The sequence below is a fragment of the Cupressus sempervirens genome, chromosome 3 (genome assembly GCF_028749045.1).
Source record: "Cupressus sempervirens isolate cs-2001-9-10 chromosome 3, ASM2874904v1, whole genome shotgun sequence".
Lineage (NCBI taxonomy): Eukaryota > Viridiplantae > Streptophyta > Pinopsida > Cupressales > Cupressaceae > Cupressus > Cupressus sempervirens.
The window spans coordinates 530,967,451-530,986,638 of record NC_143120.1 but is presented as its reverse complement, the minus strand read 5'-3'; the positions used below and the strand labels follow the sequence as shown (position 1 = coordinate 530,986,638).

Genomic DNA, 19,188 nt, shown 5'->3' with positions numbered 1-19,188 from the left:
CATCTCTTGTTTACTCGTCTTCCTTGACTACTGTGAAGGTGCTTTGTATTATGACAGTTGCTTTGCTGTAGTCACCAATCGTAGGCTTATTCACTGATCGATATGTCTTCACCAATCATGTTCCTGTGCTGAGATTTATCCCTTCACCAATTATGGCTTTCATCATAGTTTTCATCGTAGGTTTCGTTAGTTGCCATCAATGACAGCCATATATCTTCATTATGCTTTTACCACTCTTCCATCATAATGCGAACAGTAACAACATTATAAATAATGATCTATCATGTTTTCAGATTCAGCATTTGATATGCTTACTTTGGAAATTGTCAATGCAAACTTTTGTTATTCCAAATGTCAAACAATCAGATATTTATGGAACCCAAATGTCCAGGTAACCAAGTGTGCTCCCAGAATATAATTAGGTTTTCCATAGACATGGAATAACTAAAAATTATAACCCTAACTATAACTAATTATAATTTTAACTATTAAGTACTAACTATTAAGGATGGTGGACCTTTTGAGTTATTTGTGCAGTAACTTCTCTGCATACTATTTTGTTGGATGCACACAATGAAATTTGTGGGGAGGTCCAGTATGAACTGTGTTAACCCTAGCTTCAAATGTTGTAGTCAAAATGCGGATTGAACTGTGCCACTTGAAGGAGCTCATTGGTTTTATTGCAGTGAATTCATGTACTTCATATATTGCTATGGCCAAGCATTTTGATGATATCTTTGATATGAGGCTCGACGTATGTGGTCCTGGACATGGTATGATTTAAGTATAATTTGATTTATTATACATCTGGTATTAAATTATCAGTTAGCAGTTGTGCTTTGGAGGTAGCTTGTATGTTTTATGCAAACTATGGCTACGTGTATATCTTTGACACTTTTTGTATGGTCATACTCAAGCTGCACTGAAACTGGGTTAAAAATATAGCAAACTAGCATACCTGAATCTGTACCCAAAACCAAACCAGCAACTTAATTCACAGTACTATTCATCTTTGTAACATTTTTAAACAGAATCAGGGTGACATGATTGTTTCAATTTTTTAGTGGACTGGGATAGTGATCTATACTATTATAGTAAGATTTAGTGTTTGAATAATGTTACTTTAAGGCATTGCATCATCAAATATACGATCCCTCAAAGTGACCAGTGATTTGATGATAGACTATTTGGAAGAAATGTCAAACTTATTTGAATTTCTGGTAATGGAGTCTTTGATAATAGCTAAGTGACTTTTGTATGTTTAGTCTTTAAATTGTGCATTTCCTATCACATCTGATCCATGTCCTGGATTTCTACACAATTTATGAATAACCCTGCTAATGACGTTTCATGAAGTTCACATTTCCTATTGCAATTTTTTTCAGTAATTGTCACAAATCTTTAAGTTGTGGATGTCTAGGTTAGTCCCTAGAATGTAGTTATGAAGTTGTATTTGTGAGAGGCACATCTGTGAAGGAAAATCAGCTTTCTGATACTTAATTTATCATTTATGAAATTGATCAATTTGTTGTTGTTTATAACTTTTGTGGATAAAGAAGGGATTAATGGAAGCCTGATGGTCTATATCATCATATATTATGGCACAGGTTGGGACCAAGGTCTTCTGGGAATGTGTGTTGGAGAGAAACGCAAATTGAAGATACCTTCCAAATTGGGTTATGGAGATCATGGATCTCCTCCCAAGATCCCTGGTATGAAGTTAGTTACATGTTTGGTCAGATTTTGATGACAACACTTTTATATAATCTTGATACAGAATATAAGCTTCCCATATTTTTTCTAATAGCAGATTATTGTACTTCTAACTTATACTTGACAGCAAGAGATTTGTGAAATGCAAAAACTTATCAAGATGCAAGAATACCTGTTTAGTTTACAATTGCTATTGCTGTTGAATTTTGTGCGCAAATATCAATAGTTAATGATACCAAGCCTCCACAATCCATTAAAGCTGTTCAAAATTTGATTTTGGATTCAATTGTGGTTCAAAACTTTTTCATCGAATCCAGAACTAGATTTTTACAAATATTAATTGTGTTTTTACTACACATACGCACAATGGGCAAGATTAACTGTTTATTTTTGTAGGATTTACAATTTGTGTTGCTGTTGAGTTTCGTGCACAAATATAAATAGTGACTTTGATATATATATAATTACACACATACAAATTGTGAGACACAAAAAATTATTAAGATGCATGAACAACTGAAGCCAGGTATGAAGAATATGACACTGATATTTTTTTTTCTAAGGAATTAGATGTTGTAAACTCCAAATATGTCACTGCCTAGATTTCTAAATGTTTTCTTTTGTACCTAGTTCCAATAACTCAATGTAACATCAAAATCTTTAGTCATTTTGACACAGGTTTTTACTGTACTCCTGTACAATAAAAGTGGTCAGCCTGGGCAATAGCTTTGTGGCATATCTTCTTTTCCTAATTATCAGAACTATTACAAAAGAAAACATCTAGAAAGTTTTGATGAGATATATGGAGTTCACAACATCTATATCTTCATGAACAGATATATGAGCATTATATTATTTATACATGGCTTTTCAGGTTGTTTTCCCAAAGTTAATCTTCACTAGCGTCTGACTGTTTAACAGTTGTTCCTTTAAGTGACTGATATAATAAAAATGATTGTGCATGACTCTGTGACGGAGCAACCACATGAGGTAAAATGGTTCCCTGTGATTATTCAGTCTGAAATATTCCAGCCAAGGAGGATTGTACTTCAGTTGTTCTTGGGATATCTTGAACTGCAGCTTCATGGGAGAAACTCACAGGAAGATTCTTACGATAAGCTTTGGATTGAACTTCTTAGAGAATTCTGTGGGAAAATAACCTTAACATCAGAGACTGTTTTTGTCTTTAAATTCCTTATAAATTTCACATTCTACTTCATTCATGGTGCGAATGCACAACCACATATTCCCCATCTAAATTCAGATATACCTATCCTTTACTAATACGCAGATATACATATCTTATAGGGTGTACATATATTTCTGCTCTAAACAGGTTCGCACACATTTATTTTATTGAAACATAGAAATAGACATTCTCATGATACTTGAACTAAATATGTTGAATGGACAACATTTCATAGGTTTAAAAGATGAAATATAAATCAAATCCCAAAGAATCAATGTCACAGCACACACAATGCTGATATTCATCATAGAAATTAAATCCACAAAGGAAATCATGCCTGGTTTGTTTATGATTAAGGCAGACTTGATTAGCTTGCATTCTTCCTTAGCCGAGAACCTCCAAGTTTCTTTTCAATTTCCTTCCCCCTTTTCCTAGATTGTTTCCCCAACTTTTAGTGTAAAGAGAAGATGGTAAATCTCTGATCCTCCTCGTGTGTCTGTATCTCTACCCTCTTGAATGTCAACTCCCATCTTCTTGATATCGTGGCCAAGTGATGGTTTTTTTTTCAATGACTACTACCCATAGATTTAGAGTGCTGGCTATTCAATTGAAACTGCCGAGATTGGTTTGAGAGAAATAATTCATAAATTCTCCCATCTTGCTTACAAAATATAATACATATTTGCTATCAAATTATTAAGTAATAATTTGAGAACCACTCGAGTAAGAATATATATATACATGACCATTGCGTAAGAATATATGCATAATCATTACATAAGAATATATGCATATATGATGCCGAATAATACAAATACAATTGAAGTCATTATCTCCTTCACTTATAAAGATGGTATGGTTCCAACTCACATCGATATATATGAACAAGGATGAAGTTCCATTTATATCAATAAAATGAAATTTCAATAAACATTCATATTAACAGGCAATCCTTAATTCTAAAATAAGCTCAGGAATGAAATGACTACCTCCTCACATTACCAAGGAGACAAAGGCTAACCTTAACTATGATGGAGGAGCATCCTTGGATCGTTGGCAATCTTACATCACCCCAAAATACTTTCCTTTTTGTTTAATGTTTCCTGTTCATTTTGGACATTTTGCCTATTGTTTTGATAGGTGATTGATTTATTTGGCTCGTTATCTTATGTGATCCTTATGGTGTGATCTAGGCATTGTGGATACCTTATCTCTAGCTTTGCAACGCGTTTCAATGTTTCTGGATAGAGTTAAGTTTGGTCTGGTCCTATTTTGGCTTACTTGTTCTAATGGTTAGGGTGGAGAGTTCCGTTTTGCAATGAAGATTCATGACATGTGATGCTCAATGGTGCATTGTTCAATGTTGTTATATGATTGGTCAACCCTCTTGCATGTTCACATGAGTTACTATATCTATTTGGGCATGTTCTTACGGATTTGGGTCTTGACCTATCTGTTCGTAATACGTTTCCATTGTCTTGGAATTTAATGATTGGATAAGATGACTTGTGGGTGGCGATCTTGTATATAAATAGGTAGTGGTTCTTGTTTACAAGAGAAAAACTGGTAGAAGCAACTGTGTTAACTAGGGTCTGTTGACATTGTCTTAATTTTGAGGAATGATCAACTGTAATTAAGTTGATTAAGGCAGGGAATGTATCTAACTTGATAGCAGTTGTCTATCGACAATGGTGATTGGAGAACATGGTTTATTTCTGTTAAATTGCATTTGTAGGCTAACTTGATGGTAATCCAGTGATATTTTTTCCGTTGGTGGTTCATTTCTTATTATTTTGTTGGGCTTTACTGCTATAGCATATTTAGCAAGGTTGCATGGGGAGGAGGGTACTTGGGGTACTTAGGATACCGGTATCGGTATGGGTACGACTATTTTTCAAAATAAGGGACAAGGGTACTTGGGTATGTCAAACTTTATTTTTAATTATACTTTTATATTTATAGAAAATCTGAAATTATGAGTCATGGCAATGGTTTTTCAAAACAAGAACAGTGATAAAGTTTGCAAATATAATGCATTGTTTTCAGTTTCAGATTTGCTATATGTTTGTAATAATAATATTATATATATGATCAATGTTTAGTTGCATAACAGAGAACATTAATCATATGACAATGACTTTGCAAATGATAAACTTCTGACTTGAACAATGATAAAGTTTATTGTTAATCAATATTGTGTTGAAGTTTCAAACTGATTAGGATTTGAATTAAGCTTGATAAACAACAAGCTGATATACAAAAAAAAAACCAAAAAAAAAATCAGAAATTTTAATCAAGGTCCTTAGCTATGATGCTCCCCACTGAGTTCCCAGTACTTGGGATGTGTGTAGCCGGTACTTGGATACGTGGGTACATGTACCAAGGATGTGGGTACAAGTACCCATGCAACCTTGATATTTAGCCGCGAGGATTGGACATTTCAGTTGGAGGTTCTATGTCCTTGACCACATCAAGTGGTATCAAAGCACAATTTTACATCAGAGCAGAAAAAGCACTTGGAATCTAGTCTTTGACTTGCAACCCTTGTTGTTGAGTGGTAGAAGCTAAGGATCTGATCTACATCAACCGAAGGTGGCACAATAAGGGTTGGTTGCTTGGAAGAATTGGAGGTCACACTTTTTGAAAATTGCACAAGAGTTTGATTGGTTTTCAAAATTGGTAGTTTTCTTGGTATTAAACAAACCTTGTTGCTTGAGGCAGATTATTGGTGCTGGTAGATTGTTGGATCCGATTGGGGCAATCAATACTTCTAATCAGACAGTCGAACCTAGGGAAATTGAAGATTGACATCTTTTTTAACATGCCACCTAGAAGGATGAGCCCTAAAGGATTGAAGAAGATGATGGAGGAATTCAGGAATGAGCGGAGAGTTGAAATCCAAAATACTCTAACTGGGACTAGGATGAATCTTGAAATTGGAGATGAATTTGAAGAGGTTGTTGAAGATCTGGAAGAAGCTAAAGTGGAGATTCCTATAGAAGAAGACGGTACTATTGAAGGCAATGGCACATATATGTAAGAGTCATAGACTTGAAGTTTCTAACTTTGTTGTTTATTTACATCTTGAGGATTTGATAGATTAGATTAATGAGCTAGAAGATTTCATTGAGCTTGAAGACATTAAGGACCCACAAAGGGTTAGTTCAGCCCAAACAAAGTTAAAAGGTCATCTTGCCTTATGGTGGAAAGAATTGTAGAAAGATAGGGAAGATAACAGATAACCTAAGATTGCTAGCTGGAGAGTTATGGTTTCTAGACTTAGTCCAAGCTCATACTTAAAGATGATGAATTGGGCTTGTTTAAGAAGTTGCAGAACTTGGAAGCAAAAAGATTTGATAGTTCAAGAGTACACCAATGAATTTTATAAGATGACAGGAAAAGGTTTCTAGTATGTTAATGGTTTAAGACGTAACATTCAGGATGAATTAAGTATGTTACGGCTTATTAGTACAATTGAAGATTATTAGTATGCTTTGAAGGCAAAAGATAGATCACCCAATTTACAAAAATATACCATGTTCTCTGATCACCGTTGTCAATATACAATTGCTATCAAGTTAGATACATTCACCGTCTTTATCAACTTAATTGCAGTTCATCATTTCTCAAAATTAAGACAACTTCAATACCCTAGTTACCCTAGTTGCTTCTACCAATCCTTCTCTCCCAATCACTGGATTAGTATGCTCTGAAGGCAAAATCGGGTCACCACACCAATCTTGTGAACAAAACTAACCGCTAGGAACAACAACTGGGTTCCACATCCTCCAGTTAGGATCATCCTCATCACGGAAATCAGAAAGATCTTCTGTATTCAACTCAAATAGAGTAATATCATATGCCCAGTCAGCATCCACCTCAAACAAAGAATTGTCTACTAGCTTAATATGATCCAAAATTTTGTTATTTGATCTCTTAGGGCAGCTATCCACGTTAAAAGTCTGCTGAATGTTATCAAGTTCCTTAATCACTTCTAGGATGCCTTCCTTGTCCTAGTTCTTCTCATAGCCTTATATTCTTTCAGAAATATACTGAAAACTTAAAGCACAATGACTGCAATTAGATATATTTCCTTAATGAAAATTACAGATTCTCAATATCGGATCAAACTTCAATACTCTTAAGACTGAACTTATCAAGACTCTCAAATTGTAAACCTTGCAGGCTGGCAGGATACACTGCTCTGATGCCATTGGAATATCCCAATCGAATCTTTACCCCAAATACTCTCAAATAATTTTCAGACAACAACAAATATCTTATGCAAATAAGCCCAGCAATGAACCAGTAAATGTTCATTAAAAGACCTCAAAATATGTTATTGCATTATACATCAGAAATACAATAACCAAATATCAAAATCCAATCTTAAATACAGTTACACAATTAGATTAGAAAGAAACAATAAAATGCACCTGGAGTCTCAGAAAATCCTGAAGGTTTCCGTCCTCAAGCTTCAACAAGAGAAACTTAGCAGCTTCCCTAAATTCTGCAAAGAGAAACCAGAAAATCAATCGTAAATCCAAGCATGCTGAAAATGAGCTCCTTATCTTTATTTTATGCTCAAACAGTGAATCTTCAACTTCCTTCTCTAGTCCTTTCGTTTGTTTCCCTCTTGTCACCAATAACCCACTTTATAATATTAATTTGACCCATTTAATTAAGCTCCCTTAAGCCAAAATTAATTTCTTATGAATTTGACTTAAGAATTCGTAATGTCCCAAAAAGGGGACATTACAGAGATTAGTAATTGTCACTCCAATAACTACTAGAATAATATTGTGTTCTATATTTTGGAACAAATGGGGTCTGTCAGTCAAATGTGTTGGTGCACCAAATAAAATATTTATATGAATACGAGTCTCCTACCATTCCAAGTTTTGTTTTCCTTGTATTTCTTCTATTTTTTTATTGTGAAGTTTCTTATGTTCTTGAACTCATTAAATGTTTTGTTTCAAGTTTCTAATGTAATTAGGAACAAGTTTATTTTCAGTTTCCTTGCTACAGTAATTTATATGTCAGAATGTATGTGGAGCTCATTTAAAGCGTTGAAGAAGACTGTCTTTAATTTTTGTGTTATATCAAAATATAGGTGGAGCAACTCTTGTTTTCGATACAGAGCTTGTTGCTGTTAATGGGAAACCTGCTAAAAGCGATGGAGATAGTGAGCTGTAAAGGATATATTTCCACTTAATTTAGATAGTAGTCAAGGTTGGTATATTAAATTATTTGGCTTTGTGTTTCTTATTTTGGAAAAGTTCACCAAATCAAACAAAATGTTGCTCTCATGGAATGGGAAATCAAGGTTGAATGTGTTAAAGGTGAAATACCAATCCTTGTTTCATTTACTTATTCAATGGACTGAAGATAAAAGGGTCAAATTTTTGGCATATTGGTTTTATTTCTCTTAAAATTGTAGCTTTTAATTTTAAACTTCTATGCAGCCACTTTCTTATTTTCATGTTTTATTGTGCTTCTACTTGCTAAAAAGGTTGAAACTACTGCTGTAAGGGAGTATTTTGACATGATCATTTCTTTCCAGTGTCTGTGCATTTATTTTTTTGATAAAAATACATTTGATTTAACAATGGGCTTAATATCCTAAGTCGCCTCAGACAATCACAGATCTCAAAGATGTTATAGCCTCTTATTGAATACAAGCTCCCACAAGAAACCAAACCTAAAATATCTTATTTATTGTACTAGAACTAGGAAATCAACGAAAGCCGGCAAAACCCAAGACTGTCATTCGTTATATAGCCACCTTTCGGGTGATCATATGATAATTCAAATTACTTCCACTAACCCCTTTATTTCTTGATCTGTGGAGGCAATTTATAGATGATTCTATATAGATTCGGCTAGTCTTATGATTACAATTAAAAATTTTGTTGTTTGACTCTGGTATTTATATCGATATAAATTATAATAACAAGAATTTCCCCCGTTAAAAACATTTTCTAGTTCAGATACTTGCCTATTTACATTGTACGAAGGTTTACTATAATCTCAGAATTTTCTCGGTGTTCATCTTTTCATTTGATCTTGGGTACCGTTACTCTAAATTATAACAAGAATCCCCCCACTGTGAAACATGTTCTATTCCAGATTGTTGTCGATTGACACTGTAAAGAGGTTGACATTGATTTTGCCCAATGTTTTTTAATTAAAGGAGTACTTCATCCTCACAACTGTTGACTTTTGCATTTTTTCCTTAACGGTGATGTAAGCTTGTAATTTAATTTGTTACATGGTATTCTTAGACCATGTCTTAAAGTTATTTTGATAAGATAGAAAGCAAACATTGTATCTTTATATTATGCAATGCTAGTTAAATGTTTAATAGGTTTTTTTTCCACGGTTTTGAGTGAACCCAGAGGCGAGATGTTCTGTACAATCATAAAATCCTGTGCATGCATGGGTACACCATATTTGCTGAGTTAGTTTGAAATGTTCTCATAGAGTTGAATCTGGGTCATATTTATGATGTAAGACAATTTCTCATGTAACGCAGACAATCTTTAATTGTTAGAAGTTCATTGACAAGTTCTTTCCATTTTTTATTTGTTCTCTCCATCCTCAGAATTTTTTCTGTTACGTGCAACAAAATTGGCTTGCCCATTCGCATTTTAAAGAGGTTGTCATCGATTTTTCACATTGTTTATTTTCTTGAAGGAACATTTTTTTAATTTTCTATTTTCATTTTGTAAGTCTGGAGATTAACTGGCCCTAGATCACAAACAAGGGGCGTCAGCTCTTTACGTCGTAACACCAAGCACCAACTCATCCGACGTTGTCTGCCATGGGACTGAAATTTGGAATCCATCACGAATCTATGAACGGACTAAAATTATTGGAGTTATTTGGTAAAACAATCTCAACAATTTAAGGGGGCGAAGGGGATATGGTGTGATGGGATAATTCTGTAATGATGCGCTACTACTATGATTTTAGAAGCCTCTTTCTAATGATTTATATTAACGTAAGCTCTTTTTTTTAATTAGTTTCAGCTGTAAGTATTCATGGAAATGCGCATCTATACCTAACTGTCCAAATCCTAAAAACTTCATTTTTAACAATCTGTTAAATTTATATAGTTTTAAAGTTTCAACAATTTAATAAAAAAATGCTATCTTTATTTTTATTAGCTGATTTCTGTTACAGTCGTGTATGAGACAAATTTTTGGCTTTTTGTTTATAAAAATCATTGAAATGCAACTTCCCAATTTAATTCTTCAATCACAAGACTTTCTAACAACTTTTTGAATTCTTTTTGAATTTATATAGTTTTAATAGATGTTGAAGTTTTTATAATTTAATAAAAGATATTTATCTCTACTTTTATTGGTTTGACTTCTGCTACAATTATGTATGAAATAAGACTTTTTGATGACTTGTTCATAAATTTATTTATTTTTAAACACTTTATGCATTCCATTGATGGTCAATAGTTTATTTTTGAAAGCTGTATGCAATTAATTATTGCTAAAAGGATAAGTGTTAATCTAAAATAAAAAATCTATCAACCAAATTCACTTTCAAAAAGCTTTTGAAATTTAGAAAGATTTTTTTTTTGGTAAAAGGTCGGGGCTTGAGATTTATTCTTTGAATAAAAGAAATTTTATAAATACAATTTCATTCAGTGCATGCATTGGTAGGAAAAATGGAGCAAAGAAAACCTCTGATCTTGTTTGAGACTTATTCAATTCAGAAAGCAAAATACACATAAATATTTTGTGCTAGACCCATGATCAATATTGTTAATCTCTATTGTCATTACATATTCAATTTTATTCTTGAGAAGAATCATTTTAATTGATAATCTATCAATTATCATTACATCTCTTTTAAATCTAAATAAATTAAGAACTTCAATAAGCCAATACAAATGATTATATCAAAATCTTTAAGATTTGCTATTCAACTATCCACCCAATCTTGTTAAGCTAGATAGATCACTAAGAATTGCAAATATAACACACTTACATTTTAATTGAGAACTTCAATAAGCCAATACAAATGATTATATCAAAATCTTTAAGATTTTCCATTCAACTATCCACCCAATCTTGTTAAGCTAGATAGATCACTAAGAATTGCAAATATAACACACTTACCAAAACATGGGTTAGTGGTAGAGATAAAAGTCATTGCAAGAAGGATTATCTTTATAGCTTGACTAAAGGGCCATCTGATCTGACAAAGGAAGCCAATAAACATTACCATATAATGACTAGAGTAAGCTTCTCCTATCTCAACAACCTTCTAACCATGGGTAAGAAAAAAGAAAAGAGAAGAATAGCCAAAGACAAAAATGCCACTAGTTGATCCAAATTTGGAGGACAACTAAATGAGCTCATTCACATATTAGAGAAAATTTAACATTAATTGGTCCCACACAAGTTCACATTTAACCAAAACACAATGTGCTTGGATGATTAAACCCAAAATCTATATCTTGATGGGCTACCAAAATTAATGTTCCTTAATATGCTTCATGGAAAATTAAATCATGATCCATTGTAAGTTTTTCAAAATGTTTAGTAAAGAACATTCTTAAGAAGATTAACCTAGTTTGTTCCTCCCAATAAAAACCTTCAAAACTTATGATCCTAGACAAATAGGGGATCAAAAGCCTCATGGCTCACCTTGACCTAGAGCCTCAAAAGCATTAGAAGAGCTTAATATAAAATTAACTAGAAGAGCGTTGAGATAAAATCAAACCATAATCTTTCAAATTTTAGGTCATGAGGAAGGGGTATATTCAAATGATAGAAGATACCCTCCTCACTATTTATCCTCCATAATTGTCATAATGAAAATAGAAAAAGAGCATTATACAATAGAGTCTTAAGAAAAGCTTCTATTGGAAACCTCTGAGCCCATAACATTCAAGCTTGGGCGTATGAGCTTGAAAGCTGGCTATTGACATTACCATCATTAAGGCTAGATTTTTTAATACATTAGTAATTTAAAATTGCATTAAACTTCCAAAATTAACTTACTAAATCTACATCTTAAAGAAAAATTTTTACAAAGCTTTTTTTTCTAGACAAAAGATGAAGAGCTAAATTTACATAATTGTAATATATTGTCTTATTTATAATTTATTAGAAAGATGTTTCTTTGTGGCTGAATTTTGGGAGTGTCATAAATGATAATTTTTTTTCTTTTTTTCAAAGAAATCAATAATTAAAATAAAAGTTACATAGATTTTTTTTGGAAATTTTCTATTTAAAAATAATAATCACCTATTAAATAATATAACTATTTGAGCATTTGATATTTTGTTTTCTTTACTAGAGTGCTTAGACAAAAGATTCACATAAATCAATCACCATGGAATCAAAAGTTTGGTGTTTTGTTCATTGATGGGCTAGTAGGTATAGTCTATCAACATTCATGTGCATTATAATTAGGTACCAATTCATCTTTTTATAGATTTGACGGAGTTTTTATAGAAATAATAGAGTTTTTTTTGGTGTGTAAAGATTGTCAAGGGTTTTGGTGCATCTATATGATGCTCATTATTTTTGAATAGATGATCAACAACTTTGTTGGTGATTATTATTAAATTAGTCATTTGATTGTTTAAGTTGACTTAAAATAAGCATTTTCTTGTTCAAGTCTTTAGTGGTGTTCATTGGTGTTCAGGGTTTTCCTAATCATAATAATAACTAAATACAAGGAGTCAAGATGGTGGCCCTTTGTATTTGCCAATTCTTCTTGTGGAAAATTACTCGAAGAATTAATGTTTAGATCAGCCAGTCAATAATCATTGAATTCTTGAAATGAAAAATCCTTGACTATACTACAAAATTGGGGTTTTCGACGACATTTTTTTATAGGTAATGATCTGAAGCCCATATTATTTATTATTATTTTTAAGCTCATAGGCTTTGTGTGGGAGGTTTGTTCCCGTAAAAGTACTTTTTTGGCCAAAAAATTGTTAGCCTTTGTTGTTAATTATTTTTCGGCCTATTTTCATCTCACTCCACTTTTAATTCTTATTTTTTTCTATTTATTTAGCTTCGCTATTATGTACATGTTAACTCTTGTTTTCACCCTATTTATTTAACTTCAAAATTATAACTATAAAATAATGAGACATGTCATTATATCATTTAAATATTTGTATTTATTCAATATAATTAGCTATTATCTCCAATGTTACCTCTTTGTTTTTTTTCCCTTAACTAAATTAATTCTTATTGGTTGCTTATTTAAAAGATTTTTTAAATATAATTTTATTTAAATTAGAAATCATTTTATGATTTTATCTATTCATATAAGATTATATTTAATTTATGAATTTATTTGTAACAATTCTTATTTGATTCTATTTATTTACCTTAATTAGCTATTATCTCCAGTGTTAATTCTTGGTTTTTCCTATTTATTTAACTTAAAAATCATAACTATAAAATAATGAGATATGTCATACATTATTTAAATATTTCTATTTATTTAGCTTAATTAGCTAGTATCTCCAATGTAAACTTTTTTCTCCTATTTATTTAACTTAAAATTAGTTGTTTTTTTGGTTGATAATAGATTTTTTTTATTAATCTTTTGAAAAATAACTTGCCCCAAACTAGGGATGGCTATATGTAGGAGAGCCACCTCCCCAAATATCAGATAGACCCAAAACCCCCTTAAACACACTGGAAAACAATAGTGATCAAAGAACTATGCTCATCCCCTCAATTTTTATCCTCATCCTTCGTTTGAGATTGAAGTATCATGTCAAAGGATTTCTTTATTTTCTTCCCTTTTTTCTGTTGACAATTTCCCACCCACCTTCCACCTTGGTCGCTTCATCTTGCCATGCTAGGGGATTCTCCTCAACTCTACCACTAGCATCCAAACTACAACTACCACCATGCTAATACAAATTCCCACCTAAACCTTCAATATCCTATCTCGAGATGCTACATGTCTTTTCTTTTCTCTACCTTTTGGTGTAGCTATAGACTTGTTGTGAATAGTTTCAACAATGCCCACTTTATCAATGGGCCTCACCATGAGAGCATCATGACCTATATCTCCATGATTTAGTTTTGTTGCCTCACCATACACTGCTTCGAAAAAACTCTTCTGATGCATTCCCTTCTTGTCCACTGTATAATGATGCTTTGAAACATTTTTCCACCAAGATGCATCCTTCTTCAATCTTTGTTTTGAACACTGGGCTGCCATATGCCCTGTTTTAAAGTACTTCCTACACTTGAAAGGTAAACCTTCATAGTCCAATGGTTGTTTCCAACATCCCTTCATAGTTTTGAGTAACATTTCTTTAGGGAGGCCTTTCGATATATTCATTTCCACTAAAATACAGGTAAATGTAGAATGCAAAAGGTTTGAAGAACTTTCATTAACCATTAGGAAGTTACTTAAAGAGTTTCTTATAACTTCAAGGCGTGAATCAAACCAGAAATGTGAAGGCAAATTCAAAAGTCTTACCCATATAGGAAACATATCAAAAGTTTTAGTATTAGGGTAGAAATTAGAGTGCCAAGGCTTCAATATCAAAGGATGTCTATTCTCCCAACTCCAGCAATATTCACATAAAATCTTTGCCCTATCATGTGTTTTTTAATTTTTGAAAAATTGATTTAAGAATTTTTTTAATTAGTTTAGTTTTTCACTTAAAATATTATGAGTTTTGTATAATTCATTTAGTTAATAGGATATTTCGGAGAGGAGTTGTTATTTTTAATAATATTTTTAAAATATTTTTCCTGTTAATTTTTCATAAATTTTTTTTGTGGAGAATTTTTTTAAATAATTAATTTTTTGATATATGCAATTGAATATAAATTAGTAATATTTCTTAGTTTAGTTAAAATACTATTCTAATTGAATTAAAGATTATTAATAATTTAATTTATTCACATATGATTATACTAAAAAATGACAAATTTATTATCAAGCACTATCAACTTATCAGCTTAAATCACAATTGCTAGTTATTATTATGTTTTAACCTTGAGAAGATTGGAACTCAAGAGCTCCCACATGAGAAGCTCACAATTTACTGTTTTATTGTAGGCTCTTGCCTATCAACATCATTGTTTTAATTGCTATTGAAAACATTTAAATTTTGGGTATTTTTAATCTATATTGGTAGGTATGATTGTGATTCAAACCCTTGCAACTACTTATTGAAATGGAATGTGTAAAAATCTTGGCCTTTATCACTTGTAGAGCTTATTGTTTATGTGTTAGTAGTTCTAACTTCACTGAATGTTTGTGTTGTCTTTCTTTTTCTCTTTTTTGTTTTATTCCTTCATATTCCATTATTTTTACAAGTTAGGGAGAGTGCCTTTAAGGTATAATCTAAAGAATATATTTCCTAGTTTTCATGTTTTGTAAACAAATTCTTGCGTTCAACATAATTAGTGCTTTAGAAGCCTTATCAATTGGTTGATGTATAACATTGGTTTTTTATATGATTGTTATTTCATTCTTCATATTTTTAGAACAAGTAACAATTAAAATTAGGAACTTCTTTAATACACTCTACACCAACAATATAGAGAGCCAAAATAAAAGAATGACATGAGAGTATGTAAGAGTATGTGAGAGATCCTTAAGCACTTTCATGCAAAAGTGTGCATTTATGTTTATTGTTCAGTTAATTTAAATTCATTGATAGTCAATTGAAAAGGGAGCTATACCTATAAAAATTCAGAGGGAAATGGTTAACATAACGTTTACCCAATCGTTGCAAGCATTATTAATTTCCTACCTTGGGCATAGATTAAATTATTAAATTTCATAAGGAAAGACAATTTGTTCACCAACAATTCAATAAATAGAAATGTGCAATATTTGAATATTTAAGCAATAATAATATAGACTTAATGTTGTTTAGATTATTTCTATTGTATATATGCATGCCAAACTAGGTCTTTATATACTCATTACTATTAATGTTAATATAAAAGAATATTAATATAAAATATAATGTGTTGTAGGCGACCATAGCAAGTAGAAAAGGTTTAGTAGGTTCCAAACTGCCATACCTAGGAATACATAAGCCATTGGTGGAGTATTATCCAAAAATTTGGACGTGCAAATGTGGAAATGATCTCTAGGGGAGAGGACCAAGTACTTGAGCACATTCCAATGGTTGTGATAGGAGTTGTTCATTTGATACCCACACTTAATGATTTAATATTCATATTTATTATCTTAATTCCTAACTTTTTTGACAGTATTGTACCAATAATTGTGACTTTAAAGTTGTTAGTACAATAATAACTACCCATAATTGAATAAAATGTACCATTATTTATAAAAAACAACCAATGATGTAACGCCACCTCAGCTGTGCAAGTATGAGAACCCTTTTTGTACAACCATTTGTCTCACTTTTTATTTGGGTTGTTTTGGACAACTTGGCAAAAAACATGCTGATGTGGCATCATAATTGATGATGTGGACTTGAAACCTTAGTTATAAGCAGATGACTTGCCAAGTTAGCTACTATAAAAACTAGGGATATTTTTGAATTTCCACATAGGATTTTGATAAGCACGAAGTTTGGGTGCTCAATTATTGGGTCCTCTCCCGTATATGCCTTGATATTCTTGTGTTGGCTAACCTGTTTTGGCAATCTCGTGAAACAATAAGTAAGAGTAGGTTGAATTTGAATCTAATTGAGACCACTTGCTATCTAATGTGTATTTTTTAATAGTTATTAATTTTTTTAGAATTTTTAATTTTTGGGGCTTCTCAAATGAATTGAAATTTTCAACCCTAATAACTAGAGGGTTTCATTAGATCCTGAATCAGTTGAAGACATTTTCCATACGACAGAAGACCTTTCTTCTCTTGTTGCCATTTTTCGCTTCCACGGCTATTGGCCCTCTTTTGCTGATCTACATGGCTGGATCTCCAAGAACTGGATGCCACTTATAGATAATAAAGTCCACATCTTCCCGTGTGCTAAAGGCTTTTTTGTAGTTAAGTTTCAAAGTACCAATGACAGAAAGATTATTTTGTGTCGCAATAATTTTTCTTGGTAGGGCAAATTTCCTCTCATGGCCAAACCATGGCACATGGATTTCGATCCTCTCTCGGAATCCTTTAATAAGTTCCCTATTTGGGTCCGACTCCCCAATCTTCCATTACATCTTTGGCAAGATTTGATTTTTGAAACTATTGGGAATGCTATTGAGGATTTCTTATATGTGGATGCTGACACTTCAGATATTCTCCACTCGACCTGTGCTCACTTTCTTGTAGACTTGATGTTTCTAAGAGCCTTCCTGAGGCAATTTGCTTGGATTCTCCGAGGGGTTCTTGGACACAATTGTTGGATTTTGAGGGAATCCCTTTTCGATGCAGGAAATGCAACTCGACGGGTCATGTTGCTACTCATTGTGTTGCTAGGAATTCCAAATCTAGGCGACCACCTTCTTGGTGGTCAAAGGCCTCCTTTGAGCACTACACGATGAAACATTCCTTGGTTTCTCATGAGGATTTTGAGGCTGAGGCTAGCTTCGAGCCGGTGGCTAAGGAGGATGCTCTGGTGGAACTTTCCTTGGATGCTGCTGAGGATTTTGTGGCTGAGGTTTGCATTCTTTCCGAGCCGGTGGTGGTGGTGGATGCTCTGGTCTCTACTCTTGGTTCGAATGTCCCTCCTAGGGGTTAGATGTCGTCTAATTCTCTCACGGAGGTTGTTGCGGCTTCTGCTTCCCCTGGGTTCCTTAGTTCTTTATCTTTTGAGGCTTGGGTTGCTGAGGCTGCGAAGATTGAGGACAGTTGGATTGCGGTTAAATGGAAGAAGTCTAATTCTTCTGCCCCCCTTTTAGATAGGGTCCTTCGGTCGGGTAAGGGAAAATTCATATCAAAAGGAAAATCTTTTGTTTCCCTATGATGTCTAATTTTTTGTGATGGTGAACTGGTTGCATTATTGGTTCGTTGGAAACTGGTTTGGGAGGTTTTTCAGGTTGTTGTTTCAGTCTGTTGACTTTCCAGGTTCCACTTTTGTTTTGGTTGTTTTTTCTGGTCTCATCTATTGGTCTTAGGTCCTTGTAAAACCTGATTTAGTTGTTTAGCTAGTTTCAGGTCCTTTTATAACCTAGTTGTGCTTAATGGTTTATCTTTTTCTTAGATGTAAAGGGTTTCGGGGCCCCTTCAAAACCTACTTTTACCTTAATCTAAAACTAGAGCATTGCAGATAAGTGGCAACTTCTTGAGCACAAAACCTAACTATTTTACGACTCAAGATTTATTTATTTCTACCTTGCTTTGTTTTTTATTCTATTGCCATTTGCATCTAAATTTAATTTTATTATTCCTCTTTCTGATTTGAAATCATATCTTTATGTGCACATCCATAGTATTCCTTACTTTGGTTTGCTAATGTGTTATTTAAATGTATGGTGCATTTTGAATTTGTGAAAGTAAGTTTCCCATATATTTCATGTTTTGTAATTAGTTGTATACAAAACAATAAATGTGTCCTAAGAAACAGAAAGATTTTTTTTTTTGATTGGTAAGAGGTCGAAGCCAAGATTAATTATTATGTGTTTTAATTTATTATTATTATTTATTTATTTAACTCGAAGAGATTCGAACCTAAGACCTCCTAGATAAGAGGCTCACAATTTACCATTGTGTTGTAGGCTTTTGCCCAACAAAAAGAATTTGTTAAAAATGTGTAACGTATGCAACTTAATGCCCACTAATTAGGAGTTTAGAATTCATATATCAAATATTCATTTAATATTTTTTAAGAACTCACTAAAAATAATTTACCCTCAAGATTCTCAAGAATTTACTCTTCATAGCCTTTATCAAGAAAGAAAATAATTCTCCTTAATGGCTAACTATAAATGAATATTTGTTAAATGAATTATTTTAGAAAAAACTTAACTTTTTTTTAAAAAAATTTTAATATTTATGTAATAATTTCTCTATATTAACGCTTAACTAAATACAATAAAAACATTTCACAAATAGTAAAAGTATTTCATTAAAAATGTAAATAATAACTTTTTTATATATTTATCATTTACTTTCCTATTCTATTAAACCATTCCTTGTGAAGTGTTCAATTTTAGGATATTTATAATTTTTATAACTGAAATTCTAACATTTTTATTATTATTAAGCTATATAATAATTTTTGGTTTGCCTTTCTTTTCAAACCTTGTAATTTTATTTTTCAAATTTTGTTTTAATGAACCTTTCTCATTGCTAGTAAGAGAGAATTTTGTTTTTCAACATTTTTCATATTATAATTTTGTAAT

General features: G+C 32.2%; 1 protein-coding gene across 2 annotated transcripts in view; it reads left to right on the top strand.

Moving 5' to 3' along the window:
* LOC149567505 (peptidyl-prolyl cis-trans isomerase FKBP15-1-like) overlaps positions 1–9,771 on the top strand; it is a 35,384-nt gene extending 25,613 nt beyond the window's left edge. Inside the window, exons 5-7 of one of the 2 annotated variants that reach the window (XM_089820720.1) lie at positions 1,608–1,712; positions 8,016–8,134; positions 9,635–9,771. In XM_089820720.1, coding sequence (XP_089676846.1) covers positions 1,608–1,712; positions 8,016–8,098 — 188 coding nt within the window. In that variant the 3' untranslated portion in view covers positions 8,099–8,134; positions 9,635–9,771. Of the gene's footprint in view, positions 1–1,607; positions 1,713–8,015; positions 8,314–9,634 lie in introns of those variants that run through there. The other variant, XM_089820718.1, reaches the window with a different exon arrangement.
* The last annotated feature ends 9,417 nt before the right edge of the window (positions 9,772–19,188 follow it).